Raw genomic sequence first — 15,347 nt, 5'->3', positions numbered from 1 at the left:
AAGAATAGAAAAATACATTGTTGAGAGAGAGAGAGATCTACATAAGGCCAATGTGGCCTATGAGACAATCTAGAGTACGTCCATGTCTAGTGTCATCTCATGAGTAAGGTGAAGGTAACATTATAATAAGTGGGTGGATGAAACACTGCTAAGAATAGCTAGCTATACCATGGGACTATGCTAGAGGAGAACAATGTCTAGTGTTTTGACGGACAGTTTGAATGCCGTTGTAGGTTCTTGGTCCACTCTCTTCCAAGGGCTTGAACCCTCTATTTTTGGTGGTGCTCTGGAGTCTAACGCACTTCGCTGAGTCCCAAATCGGTCCTTAAGTCCAGCCTCCAGGCATGCAGCCACACGTGCTTAACCATGACTCTGATTAACCTGCCTGTGGTGGCTAAGTGCATACTCTTGACAAGCGTGGCTTTTCTCTTTTGTACCTGAATGGTAGCAATCATGACAAGATCAATGGCCTCGATCTTGCCATGTGGTCCAAGGGCCGACACGGGTTTTTTTCAATTTCGTGTCGAGCTCACCAAGTAACAAAGTCATGGCAACCGGTCGTGGGACTGGTTTGCAATTAGCCTGCTTCTCGTATATCTGAAATCTGAAAAGTGATATTATTCAGGGAGCAACAGGACAGAGAGAGAGCTAGAGAGACACGGGATGGCGATGGCCGCAGCAACAGCAAACTCGCTCTCCTCGTATATGCATTCGGAGTCTCTTTCAGGTTCATCGTCATCATCTTCTTCAGCATCGTCATCTACATCGTCACAACCATCATCCTTATCGTCGGTTTCTTCTTCCTTACTCTCCGTACCGTTCCTTCCTCGATGCCGGCTGCGCTTGCGACAATGTCGTCGCACGTGCCTGCAGGCCGTGCGTGCCGTTGCTTCTTCCCCTTCGTCTCCCTCTTCTATGATGTATGCCAAGGAAATGGAACGTATTGCGGCAAAGGAAGCTCTTTTGCTTGCTGTAAGTCCCCTTACGCTGTCCATTTTATAAATCTGTCCGATCTGATGCAGATTTATTTTTGAGTCGTGCTCATTGCAAGTTGCTTGGATGAACTTGCCATGCTTCATTGTCATCGATGAGCTTGCATGATCGTTTTCCTATCGGCCATACCATCTGCTTTGATGGAAAACCCTCTCATTAAAACAAAAGCGATGGAGCTTCTAAATTTCCAAACTTAGCATGTGTAGCTCTCTTTACTTCGTCTCCTCTTATTTAATGCCTCATTTGATCACCGGCTTGCACCGCGCAGTGGCAATTCTAAATGCGATTTATTCTTTTGTGCAGATCAAAGATGCCGGGGGGGAGAATGCAGTGACCGCTGTCAGTGCAAGTACCTCTGCTCGGATTGACGTGAATGAGAGAATTGTGAGTTTAGAGCGCCTCAACCCCACTCCACGACCTACAACGTGAGTGTTGGTTTTTCCTTTCCAGCACTATAGTACTGCAGCTAAGACGATTTTCTTACAATTACTTCACATAACACAGAGTAGATGCTCCAAAACAGAGTAAATGTGGTTCTTGCAAAATATTCTACTAGTTTCAGTTGGGATTATCCAGTCCATATGATGTGCAAGAGTTAGTTGTGTCATTATAACCTCGATGACTTTATGTCTATATGGAGTTGTGGCCATATTTCCATTGTTTAGTCATGTCTATTTAGTGATATCCATACGGGGTAAAAGACTCATCTCTTGGAAAATCCATGAAGGAGTGCTATCATCATATTAACATTATTGAAACCTTTATCTCCAACAAGACTTGTGGGGTCTTGAATCATTTGGGAGGATATAATACAAAGAGGCTAGATTGTTACAAGTGACTCATGGACTCTCTTGAAGTGGCAGATGGTCACATATCTTCCCAATTGGCAATATTATTCATTGCATTTGTGGATAAGGTGCATGTTTATCACCCCTTGACCTTCAATAGATCACTAGTACCCAAGATACAAGTTGAGGTGTCCATTGTTTGTGAAATTGAGATGAATGTAGAGGTGGGAAAATAACAAAGCGCAATCCCTTTGGTGTTTGCTTTCATCTAATCAAGTGTGTAAAGTATACTCCTAGATTTGCAAATATATTGTCCTTGGTAAAGGATTTGAGGAGGTGTTCTAGAAAGCCCAACTAATTGTAGTATAGCTATTTCATAGAGATGCTCAAGTGTATGTGTATGTGCAAACAACATAGATGATTTGTGCAGTTTTTTCACTTAGTAAACAAGAGGAGGTCTTATTGCTTCATATTGTACAACAAAATAAGATAATATTCTTGCTTTGGAGATATGGAAAATTAGAAATTGACTCTCATTGCATTTTAGAAATTCTCAACTAGCTCATGTGTAAAAGCTCTACATACTACAATTCTTGTGAAAATATAATAGCTTATATAAGTTATGTGGCACCAATATTAATCAATATGGTTGATCTACATTAGGTAATGATGCAATTTACCTTTATGTCAATTTTTGGATTTCCATATCTCAAGAGCAAGAGCATTCTTTTGCTATCGTCTCACCAAATTGAGGCTATATGATATTAGGTGCATTGAGTGAAGATCCTTGTGTTATGGCCACTACAAAACCTAGTATTTTGTGGAAACTTCTTAAAGGTCCTAGAAAATTCTAAGAAAGTTTCAGAAAATTCTTTGGAAGGTTCTAGAAGTGCGTTCACATCAATGCTTATACCGGGCATTGATTATGTCATTGCTTATGTCAACGATGCTTATTGTCATCAATGATATCGTCATCTAGAAGCTTTCCCTTAACCTCTTCAACTCTTGGATAAGTAGGGGTCTTGGGCTACAAGCCTTTCAGTCTTGCCAATACGACATTAGAATTTGCCAATTCTTTGGGTAGTGCCTAATGTTTTAGTGTTTAGTTCTTTTTTAGTTCTTAGTGTGAACGCAACTAAAGTTATAAGTTGTGTCACCACTCTTAAAGTTAGGGTTAGAGTCAGTTAACTCTAGTTGAGTTAGAGCTAGGTCTATCTTAGACCTATCTTGTGCCTTTCATTCTCATTTTTTTAGTTCAGCAAGTACACTACTCTCTTTTGCTTTAGCACACTCTCATTGTCTCTCTTTTTCTCCTCTATAGCGAGATGTCATATTTGCTAAAAATACCGCATTTTCACATGATTAGTTTCAAATGTCAGCCACCCATGACATTAGTGATGTCTTTGAGGGTCTCTCGCCACTTTCTTTGGAGTTTGTGCCTACAATAAATGGCTGGACAGACATAATACATCAAGCTGTTGTTGCACCATATATGCCTGAACAACAAGGTATTGATGATGGTTTGCCACATGCAGAACAACATGAAAGGGTTTCTGTGAATGCAGCAAAAACAGTCCCGAGATGGCTATTACAAACTCTTTAGGAGAGTAAAATGGATGCTCCTTTAGCTCAATGCACTAGAAGGGCTACTAGATATGCAATACATGATGCAGGGGGAGCCCATTTGGCTGATTTTATGGAGGCAGATGATTGTGACGAGCATGTATTTATGAGCCCATTGTTGGATGATGATGAGCCTACTTCCTTGGATGAAGCTCAACAAGATGTACATTGGATACAGGCCGTTTAGGATGAGTTAGACTCTATTGCCACCATTTGGCTGATTTTATGGAGGCAGGTGATTGTGATGAGCATGTATTTATGAGCTCACTGTTGGATGATGATGAGCTTACTTCCTTGGATGAAGCTCAACAAGATGTACATTGGATACAGGCCGTGCAGGATGAGTTAGACTCTATTGCCACTAACTCTACATGGGATCTTGTGGATTTATCACTTGGCAAGAAGGCCATTGGCACAAAATGGATTTTTAAACTCAAACGCAAGGCTGATGGTACCATAAGCAGGTACAAAACATGGTTGATAGCAAAAGGCTATGTATAGAAGAAGGGCATAGACTATGAAGAGACTTTTGCTCCTACATCCTGTATGAGTATGGTGAGATGTGTAGTTGCTATGGCTGCAAATTATGGCAGTTGGACATTAAGACAACATTCTTGAATGGGGATTTGCATGAGGATGTTTATTTATCACAATCTCCAGGGTTTGTGGTTAAGGGGAAAGAGCACATGGTATGCAAGCTAAACAAAGCTCTTTATGGTCTCAAACAGGCTCCTTGTGCATGGTACTCTAAAATTGATGCATATTTGGCTAGCAAAGGGTTCAAAACAGTCCAATTGCTCCTACTCTATACATTAAGAATGAAGGGGGGGACTCGTTGATTATCATTCTTTATATAGATGACATTGCTCATTGGACCTTAAGAAGCAAAAATTGCGGATTTCAAGGCTGAATTGAAATGCTATGTCAAATATGGGATGTCTAGACTATTATTTGGGGATTCAATTCACCAAAAATCAGCATGGTATTATCATGTCACAGTTAGAGTATATGGATAAGCTATTACATAGGTTTAATATACAAACATGTTAAGGTGCATGACCATTATGTTAGAGAGAGACGCTATGCAAGAAGATCGGCTTGATGTATGTTCCTACATAGAAAAATGTTGCAAACATTTTCACCAAGGCACTACCTTGTGAGAAGTTTGAGGCTTTTTGCAGGTCCTTGAACTTGCTATCCTTTGGTGATTGATCATTTTTGTACTTTACCGCATTGGCACTACAGGGGGGTGTTAGAATATGCCCATTCTGTGGGCAGTACCCAATGTTTTAGTCTTTAATTCTTTTTCAGTTCTTAGTGTGAACACAACTAAAGTTATAAGTTGTCACCACTCTTAGAGCTAGAGTTAAAGTCAGTTAACTTTAGTTGAGTTAGAGCTAGGCCTATCTTAGACCTATCTTGTACCTTTCATTCTCATTTTTTCAGTTCAGCAAGTACACTCTACTGTTTTGCTTCAACACACTCTCATTGTCTCTCTTTTCTCTCCTCCATAGCTGGCTGTCATTTTCCAACATACAAGTTGAGACTCATGAGGCTCTTGTCTTGTCTTGTGTTATCCTGTATTCACTCTAGTCTTGTATTGAGGTCTTGTCTTATATTGAGGATCTAGTCTTGTTGTAAATACCATTATATCAATCTTGTATCAAGAAGTATATTGTTGTAATTTCTTATCTTCTACTTGATCTTGCCTAGTTGTGATGGATATGATGATGGAAAGTGTCATTACCACTCTACAAAATAGTTAAGAATAAATTCAAGAACTTGGTGAGGGTAATACTCGATTATAAGTGGAGTAATCCCAAACTTTGGGGTTGGCTATCCATGATATTCAAAATCAACTCTGAGAACTCCAAGAGACAAGTTTACATCAAGAAGGCTTTTTTGTAGTTAGTCATAGGAAGGAGCCAAAGGTTAGGAGGCTTTTTGTAGCTAGTGTGGTTGCTCATTCACATGCAACCTGAGCACTATCTTGATGATGCTTCTTAACTGGGACTTGTCGGCATACTTCTCTGAGGTACATCCCTCTTTTGGTTCACACCCTTGAGACAAAATCTCCTCTACTTTATGATTTCAAAGCTTTGGTTTGAGAATTCTCACCTATCTTCAGAGACATTGATAAAGCTAGAGTTGCTGAGACCAAGATAATAAGTCTATGTCAAGGGTCTAGAGCGGCATCAGTTTATGCATCTGAATTCCGATAACTCACTTGCGATTTGACTTGGCACAAGGATTATTTTCTTAGCCAATTTAGTTGGAGATTGAATGATGATGTCAAAGATCTCTTGTTGACAATGCCAAAGGTTCATACATTAAGTGACTTCATTTCTTAAGCAATAGAATATGATAATTGGCCACTTGAGAGATGTCAAAAGAAGTGCAATGGGGTTTCATTAAGTCTAGATACTATTTTGTTGACAATGCCAAAGGTTCATACATTAAGTGATTTCATTTCTTAAGCAATAGAATGTGATAATCGGCCATTCGAGAGATGTCAAAAGAAGTGCAATGGGGTTTCATTAAGTCTAGATGCTATGATAACAATGATCTCCCAAGAAAACAATATCAAGCTTGTGAAGATTGATTAGGTCCAATTCAAGTCATTGCCAGCTTAAGAAAAGCAACAACGACGCTCTTAAGGATTATGTTTGTATTGTGGAGGACCTAGACATATTGCTCAACATTGTCCTAACAAGAGGTTGCAAGTGTGAAGCTCTATTATAATCTCATTTCTTGGAAACATGGATACTCAACCATAGTAGGGGCCATTATATCTTCTAACACCCTCTCTCAGATCATGGGTGATCTTGCACATTACAATATACAATGATAATGAGCCATCATAGTACATACAACGATGACCATTAGATAGGACCATGGATATCCAAGCAGTGGGTGCACAAGCCACTACCGAGGTGCCTTGGATAGAGCTCGATGTTGATGTTGATCTTACCAGTTGTTGAAAATAGAGAAGAATCATAGCAGCTCTCTATGTTTGTCAACAATGCTTTTGAAATAGCACATGTGACCATCCTGTTACCAATGCCACAATGCATAAATGACCATGGATTTCGCCTTTGGCCAGAATGCCAAAGTGTCCCCTCATGTAAACTTGGACTAGAAGCCAATCCTGCTCTTTGTCAAACAGCTCATCATGAACGTGGATATCAATCCCAGCTCCAAGATTTCAAAACCTGCCAGATTTTAGTTGATGTGTTAGGGAAACCCCTCTTTGGATCATGGGAACTTGTATAAGACTATAGATGAGTTTGAACCACCCCAACTCACCACCCTCTCACACTCCCTCTTTGGCTTCGAAGAGTTGATGGATGACCTATATCACTTGTACTAGCAAGCTAGAAGGGAGGCCCTTGTAGCTTGTGCTAGAGTTGCATGGATGGAGCCTAAACTTGGACTTGTAGATGATGAAGACTCGCCGTGAGAGTCTTGTTACATTTCATCATTGTCTGCTCCTTCTCCTTCCACAAAGCTGCTAATGCCGTGCAGTCCTTTTGGAGATGTCCCTTCTTGCCACAATAACAGTACTGAGATTGCTGCTTCTTTCGTCGGTCACCCCCTCTCTGAAATTGGAACATATGGAGCACCAAGAGAGCATTCTCACTGAAACTTGGGTTTGAACACAACGAGTCTCTAACATAACATTGGTAGAGTGAGTAACCAAGGTCTGCAAGTTGAGCTTCAATACGAGAAGTCGAAGGAGCCATGATGAGAGAGACACAAAGAAGCTGAGTAGAGGCAAGGGATCTTGAGGGATAGAGATGAGCCATCAAAATAGACTCACAACAGTATCAAGAGTTCAAGTAGTAAAGAAAGCACATAGAGAAAGGATCAACACCAACGAGAGTGCAGTGAGAAGAACAGGACAGTGGATATGCAAGAACCTTCTCTAGAGCTAAGTAGTGTATCACACAAGGTGTTAGCAGTTTTGTCAGCTCATGAGTGAGTTTGGGCATGTGGTTTAGTGGGCCAAGCATTGTAGTGACTTTAGGCATTTTCAATGTGTCATTTATGGAGATTTTGGCATTTATTGCTGGCCAACCTGATCATATTTATGGCATATTTTTGTGCTATATAATCGGTCTCCCTCCTCCATAGTCATTCATTCATCACTTGTAGATTCGAGTGCAAGCCCTGTTGGAGAGAGGGAGCTGATGCTAGTGCCCGTGCAGCCAGTGACTCACTGTTGTACGCGATTGTGTCATGCTTGGTATGTGGATTCCATTTCTCGAGCATATCTCTGAGTTCTCTCTTTGTAGTGTTCTTTGTTTTCTTTTGTTTTTGCTTCTCTCGTGTTGTGCAGCCTACTACAGCAGTCTTCTTACAGCAATCTTCTACGCTTCCATTTTGACATGGTGTTAGACGCCTGTGTTCAGGCTTCGGGCGCTGTTTTCTGCGTGGACAGTCTGCCCTCTCACTATTTGGTTGCTGATCAGCTGTTTACTGTCTGCTGCAGCCTAGGCGACCAATCCCTGCTGCAAATGGCCTGATTTTCTGCCCCCTGCAGCCTGCGTTTTCAATCAGCTGTCTGTGTTTTCTGCTCTTCTGCAATATCTTAATGCTTACGCCCTGCATTTAATGTTTGTTTGTCTGCGGTTTGATCTGCAGCAGCTGCATTTTGTGCAGGCTGGGCGATAGTGATTTCAACCTTTTGACTGTTCTCATCCTAATTATCTCGGATTTTGCACTTTGTAGATGTTTTGTGATCAACTTCCCTTGACACTGTGTGAACTTGTACTTCGTGTAGTCTATGTTGTGCTTGGCTGTTCTCTCGCTCTCTCTCTCTCTCCCTCTCTATTCTTTATCTTCTTCTCTTATCTTCTCTAGATGGCTCCTCCTTGTTGTTCCACTGATGACAAACTTCAGGGCCTTGATTATATAACATGGAGTGCTGTTATGAAAGCATGGTTTGTGCAAAAGCAATTGTAATATGTGGTTTTTGGAGCAATTGAGTGTCCTTGGCTTTCCACTCCTCTCCCTGACGATTGGGACCAGGTAAACCACGAGGAAGCTGTGCTTACATGGGATTTTGATGATGCTTGTGCATATTCTTCTCTTCTTCGTTGTATCTCTAAAGAGGCTCTTCCAGTGGTCACCTCTTGTAGGACAACTTCAGCGATATGGGCAAAGCATTGGATGTTGTATGAGGCTCCCTCGAGCATGCGTGTAGTTACCCTCTATGAACAGCTTCAATAAATGACGTTTGAACCAAAGGATATTATTAAGTCATTCTTACTTCGTGTTACATAAGTATAGGATTAGCTTCGTTATATGCAATTTGCCCTTCCAAAGGCTAATCTTGTGGGGATTGTGCTCTACAAGCTCCCTTTTGGCCTAGACATCATCATCGCCAGTGAGCTTTATGCATATGTTATCTATGTTGCTTGACCATGAGGCGTCTTTGTGGTTTTAGGGGAAGCTTCCATCTCAGTATGGTGGCTCCAATGAAGTATTTGCAACTTCAAAGAGGGGTGACAGGAAGAAGTCAAAGGCTGAGGCCCGAGTGTTCTCATTGTGGTAAGAAGGTACATTTGCGCAAGGATTGTAAAGAATTAGTGGCTTCAAGAAGAAGAAGAAGGGGAAGTAGAAGAAGCTGGATATGGACTCCTTTGCCGAATCCTCCTCCGACTCCCACTCCAATTTGGATCCTCCAGCCAAGGCGTCGGCCAAGGTGCAGAAAGGGTCATCTTCTTTGGATTGAGGGAAGGGCTTGGCAGCCCCTCCTTTTGCTACGTTCTAGTATATGTGATGTTGTCATTCCTCATGATTCTCCAGTGCCAGAGAGGGAGTGTGAGTGGGTGGTGAGATCGGGTAGGTGAGTGTCCTCTATACAGGTACACAGGACCCAAGTGCACAAGTTTCAAAGAGGGACTTCCTTGATGTATCGATTGAACTCTAGTAGATTTTGAAATCTTAGAGTTGGGATTGACATCTAGATTCATGACGGGCTGTTCCTTGATAGAGAGTGGGATTGGCTCCTAGTCCAAGCTCATGTGTGGGGACACTTTGGCGGTCTGGCAGGGAATCCATGGTCACATATGCTCAAAGGCATTGTTGATAGGATGGCCATGTATGCCACAGCGAGGATGGTCATGTATCCTCAAAGGCATTGTTGATAGGATGGTCATGTATGCTACAACGAGGCATTGTTTGCTTGGCATTTAATGCTAGCCGACCTGATCATATTATGATATATTTTTGTGCTATATATTCGGGATCCCTCCTCCACAATCATTCAGTCATCAATTGCAGATTCCAGTGCAAGCCTTGTTAGAGAGAGGGAGGTGGTGCTAGTGCCCATGCAACTAGTGACTTGTTGAGAAGGCTGTACGTGAGCTGAGCTAAGAGTGAAGGTGTAGAGAGTTGAGAGCAATAGAGTGAGAGAGTGAACACGACACTTGATGTTTGTACAAAGACTTATATACCACATTTTAGGTTTTGAATATATACAAAGTATAAAAGTGAAAGGGTGCGTTCACACCCGAACACGGTAAAAGGCATGGTGAGCCTTTATTCCCAACAACCTCCCACCTATAGGCAACGTGCTTGAAGGTAGAGGAAATAATCAACTAAGTCTATGTATGTACAAAGCTGAAAGACACATATACTATCCAATCCCCATCATCTGGCAGCAATGAGCAAACCGCTCAGTTGAAAGACCCTTCGTAAGGTCTACAAGATTATCATCTGTATGTACCTTGACAAGCTCAATGCCTTTGCTGTCAAGTACATCCCTGATAAAGTGATACTTCGCTTGTATGTGCTTTGTATGTGCGTGAAAGATAGGATTTCGTGCTAGTATGATAGTACTCTGACTATCATAGTGGAGGATAGGAACCTCTGTAATCCCAAGCTCTCTCACCAGACGTGAAAGCCATAAAGCTTCTTTGCATACCTTTGTGGCAGCCATATATTCTGTCTCTGTAGTAGATAGTGCAACACATTTTTGTAGCCTAGTTATCCAACAGACTGCTCCTCCTGTGAACATAAACACATATCGTGAAGTAGACTTCCTGTAGTCGGGATGGCCAGCATAGTCTGCATCCGTGAAACCAACAACATATGACTTTTGCTTACCAAAGCAGATACACAAATCCTGTGTGCCCTTAAGGTATCTCATGATACGGCTCATTGCTTCCCAATGCTTTTTGCTAGGATATGCCATGTATCTGCTAACCACTTCCACCGCAAATGCAATGTCAGGACGTGTAGCAACCATAGCATACATCAAGCTACCAACAACTGAAGCATAAGGTATCTTGACCATTTCAACCTTACCATCATCTGATGTAGGGCTGTCATTTGCACTAAGTTTCACATATGGAGGCAATGGTATACTGATAGCTTTCCCCCCCTCCATATGGAAACATTGCAAAACTTTCATAATATACTCTTGCTATGATAGATAAAGAAGATCCTTTGATCCGTCTTTGAGTATACGCATGCCAAGAATGTGATTTGCCTCACCAAGTTCTTTCATATCAAAGCTATTGTGTAGACTCTGCTTCAAGGAGTCCAAGGCATGAACATCCTTGCCTACAATTAGCATGCCATCCACATACAATACCAAGAGAATAAGGTTGTCATCTGCTGCCTTCTTGGTATATAAGCAGTGATCAACTTGAGAACGATGAAATCCGTGAGATTGCATGAATGTATCAAATTTGTGATACCATTCGCGTGGTGTTTGCTTCAGCCCATACAAACTTTTGTCGAGTTTACATACCATGTGTTCTTTTCCCTTTGCAACAAAACCATTAGGTTGCTGTATATAGATCTCCTCATGTAGATCTCCATGTAAGAAGACGGTTTTTACATCCATTTGTATGAGTTCCATGTCCTCAGATGCAACCAAGCCCAAGATGGTTCGCAAAGTAGTTATTTTGACTACAGGAGAAAAGATTTCATCAAAATCAATTCCATGTTCTTGCTTGTACCCTTTAACAACCAAGCGTGCCTTGTACTTAGGCAAAGAACCAGAAGTGACTTTCATTTTGCAAATGTATTAAATCCCAAGTGCCATTCTTCATGAGAGATTCCATCTCTGATAGCATTGCTTTTCGCCATTTTTTACTATCCTGTTTGTCCATTGCTTCTTGGAAGCATGATGGCTCATCACAATCTGTTAACATGACATAATCAACCACATAGTTTACTTCAGGAACAAATCAGTTTGGCTGTTTTTGCACTTTGGTCAACCTACAGACCCCAGTGGTTAATATTTGCTGGCTGTTCAGCCTGTAAATCTGCATTAACAGCTTGCTGTTTTGCAGGTATAGCTTGCTGTATAACTCATAGTTACCTGGAACGGGGAACGGGAACGGGAACGGGACCCCCTGGAACGGGGGGAACGTCCAAGGTCGAGGAACGGGAACGGGGGGAACGGCACATGTCTTAAGTGCCCCAAATATGCCCTGCATGACCCAAACTGCCCCAAAGAATGTCCCTCTAATTGCCCCAATACCCGTCAATGCATGAAATTGACCCAAATGTCCCAACATTGATTGATTACCCCCATAGCTCCAAATTGCCTTGAATTGCCCCAATTATCCCAATTTCCCTTGAAATTAGACAATATAAATGGATGAATACCTTGGAATTGAGGATCGGCTGAAATTTGATTCTGATTTGCAAGAGTTGATAATGCATCAAATTTGAACTTTGCATGGACTCCTAATTAGATTGTGGGTTGTCTTGACACTTTGAATCTTCAACCCGAGAGAGAGAGAGAGAGAGAGAGAGAGAGAGAGAGAGAGATTAGTGTGTGCACATTAAACAATGGAGATGGGTGAATATGTGGTAGAAGGACTATGACCCAAGTTTAAAAAAAAAAAACAAGAAAAAACGTCAATTTTCAGTAAACAGGCCTGGAATGGCCGTTCCAAACAGGGAACGGCAGGGAACGGTAGGGAACGGCAGGGAACGTTCCCTGGCTGTTTCACCTCCTGGAGGGTTTGGAACGCGTTAGGCCGTTCCTACAGGCCGGAACGGCCGTTCCCTGTTTCTATGCCTTTAGCGGATTTTGAGTTGTTTCACTAGTGGCTCTATTATCACCACATTTTCATATTTCTTCACCCCTTTACCTTGTCACCAACACCGTGGATGGGTGGTTGGGATAGTCTCTTGTCTTGTGACGTTGGATCTAACCATTCCTTTATTTCCCCCATGGGCATAATTACTCCAAATAAAAAAAAGAAACAAAGTTCAAAGTGGTTCCATTGCCTTTGGAGATCATGGTAGACCATTGGGCAATTGATGCGAGCACCCATTGTTCAATACCTCAGCCTCTTTGGGGTGACCCTTTGGGCTCCCAAGGTAAGGTTACCATCGTCTTTGTAGTCTTGGTAGGTCCTTGGGCAGCCAACATGCACCCTTGGTGTGATACCTTGACTGCTTTCAAGCAGGAGGCCTTGGGGTATTATGGGCCAAACTAAGCTTGTAGTCCCTTTTTGGTTCCAATTTTGGGCATGAGAGGGGTTGTAAGCTAAAAAGATGCATTACACATTAAATCTTCATTAGCTTGTTAAAAGAGTGCTAAAACTTAAATTTTACCAAAGTTTTTGTGTCCCATAATCAAACACCCAAACTTTGGAGGACATCTATAAATAGGAGGTTGCTTGGCCACTCAATTCATCCCTTATTTTGCAGGTTACCCTAGTTTTTCCTAGCCTCCATCCATCAAGCACCTCATTCAGCTTGCTGTTGTGGTTATTTCCAGCTATTGCCCTTAAGCCTGACGACTCCTATAGGTTATGTTTTGCCCTAGCTTGTTGACACCATCAACATCTGCAGTAGGCCATTTTTTGCATTCTTGGGTTTGTGTTTGAGTTCTTTGTGTTTCAATTGTGGTTGTACACTCAGTGCTTTCTTTTGTAAACCCTAGCATATCTCCACACACTATCAAACTTTGGAGGTAGTTTGTAGAAAATAATCCCCAGTAGATGGGCTTTGGGAAGGGTGAGCTACATGTGAAGCTAATCGTGGATTTGTGTCACTTGGAGAATAAATGATTGAATGTATTAGTTGCCTTGAACGTGATATTCTATAACTTACCGTACAAGCTACCAACCCTCATGGTCCACGGAGCTTCATACTTAAGTTGGAGCTTCTCCTACACAATGCATTTTGGAAGATTAACGGTCACCAATATCCACCTCTTAAGGCTTTTTGTGTAGTCAATTGTCCACCAAAGTGGCCTCCACCCACAGGCAGAGTCATAACACTCTTCCAAGATAAATTGAACCTCATCAAGCATAACGCATGGATGATAAACATCATTTACTCTTGCTGATATAGAGTTCCTATAGTTAAGGCAAACGTCAAGGCTTGCTATTTAATTTTCCTTTTCTTAGCCTTAGACAAAGAGGCTCTAGTTTCTCTTGTGGATAGATAATGTGTTATTACAGTATACCAAGATGGAGTGGAGGCTGTTTCTATTTTATACAAACCCTTAAGGTTACTAACTTCAATCAAAGATTTTACCTTTTCATCGCATCTAGCAGGTGAAGGAGCGGAATGAGCGGCGAAGAGCCTCACAAGCTACATTCACACAATTAGAGGGGCTGCTTTTTGTGATTTCTGCAGGCATTGCAGGTGACTTTTGAGGCTGAGACAGAGTTTCAAGTGATCATTGACCAGAAGGTGCCCATGTTACTGGCTCTTCCATCAGATCAAAAGCTCGATGGCGAGAACTACCGCATTTGGCGGGTTACGATGCTTGCCATTTTGGAGTCCTATGATTTGGCGGAGCTTGTTACGGAGGCTATTCATTGTCCTTCTTTGTGAGACGAGTCCAGACTCTCTTCAAGTGATAAGTTTGAGTTGGCAAAGGCTTAGGCACATTGAGACAAACTCAATGCTTGCATTCGCTCGTTTTTATTTCTCTCATGCACTATAGCTGTTCTCTCTCATATTGAGCATTTGACGATGGCTCGGGAGATATGGTTGGAGCTTGATCAGATATATAATCGTATGACCGTCATGAAATGAGTTTCTTTGGAAGTGTAGATAAGGACCATGAGTGCCAATAAGTCATCTTCTATGTGGGAGCATATTAACAAGCAGAGGCAGCTTCAGATAAAGGTACAAAATGTAGGGAAGGTGATCACTTCTGAAGACATGGCGATAACTCTTCGTTTATAGTTACCACCCCATTTTAGTGGCTTTTATTTCGCCTTGATTGTTTCAGGGAGGTCTGAGATTCTTTGGTGGGAGGAGCTGGTTCCTATGGTCTTGGACCAAGAGGAGCAGTTGAAAGGGACCAATGCTTCTAAATTTGAGGCCTTGGTTGGTTAGTCCTCTTGGATCAAGGGGAAGGACCAAAAGAAGGAGGACAAATCAAAGAAGGACAAGGAAAAGGAGTCCACTTGTGACATCTGTGGCAAGATAGATTGCTGGAAGAAAGGATTGCCTCGACAACAAGGAGAAGAAAGAAAATGAGAAGTCTTCAAAGGATTTCGGAGCAGTGGCTGCTTCCTCATGAGCTACTTTCCTCCACTTGGAGGTGGTTGAGGCATCAACCCTAAAGGTTTCTGATGCTGCGTTGACGGCCCCATACACTTGAGAATGGATTGTTGAAAGTGGTGCCTCCCGGCACATAACTCCTTCAGCAGGTGCTGATCATTGATGGCCTTCGTAAGGCGAGATTCTCATTGGTGATAGTTTTTGTATTCCTATTCAGGGACCGGGTGACATGCATCTTATTCCAGATGGGCAAGGTGGTGTCTATACTTCCGAGGTGCTTTATGTGCCGGCCTTGGGATACCATCTACTTTCTGTGCACAAGATTTGTGCTCTCGGCCTCTTGGTCAAATTTGATGTGGATTCTTTTTGGATTCTTGATCATGGATCAAGACTGGTTTAGATTATGAGGAGAATGGAGTCTATGAGTTGCAGTCTTCTTCTGCC

At 42.0% G+C, this 15,347-nt stretch overlaps 1 protein-coding gene across 1 annotated transcript in view; it reads left to right on the top strand.

Moving 5' to 3' along the window:
* The first annotated feature begins 307 nt into the window (after positions 1-307).
* The window catches only part of LOC148030694 (putative plastid-lipid-associated protein 13, chloroplastic), a 79,821-nt gene continuing 64,781 nt past the window's right edge, over positions 308-15,347 (top strand). Inside the window, exons 1-2 of the mRNA XM_087687042.1 lie at positions 308-972; positions 1,297-1,418. Coding sequence (XP_087543168.1) covers positions 664-972; positions 1,297-1,418 — 431 coding nt within the window. The 5' untranslated portion in view covers positions 308-663. The remainder of the gene's footprint in view (positions 973-1,296; positions 1,419-15,347) is intronic.

Source organism: Lygodium microphyllum, chromosome 10 (genome assembly GCF_053477565.2).
Source record: "Lygodium microphyllum isolate KBCC chromosome 10, Lygodium_microphyllum_v1.1.10, whole genome shotgun sequence".
NCBI classification, from domain to species: domain Eukaryota; kingdom Viridiplantae; phylum Streptophyta; class Polypodiopsida; order Schizaeales; family Lygodiaceae; genus Lygodium; species Lygodium microphyllum.
Note: the sequence above shows the minus strand (reverse complement) of the source record. Positions and strands in the feature narration are given on the sequence as shown.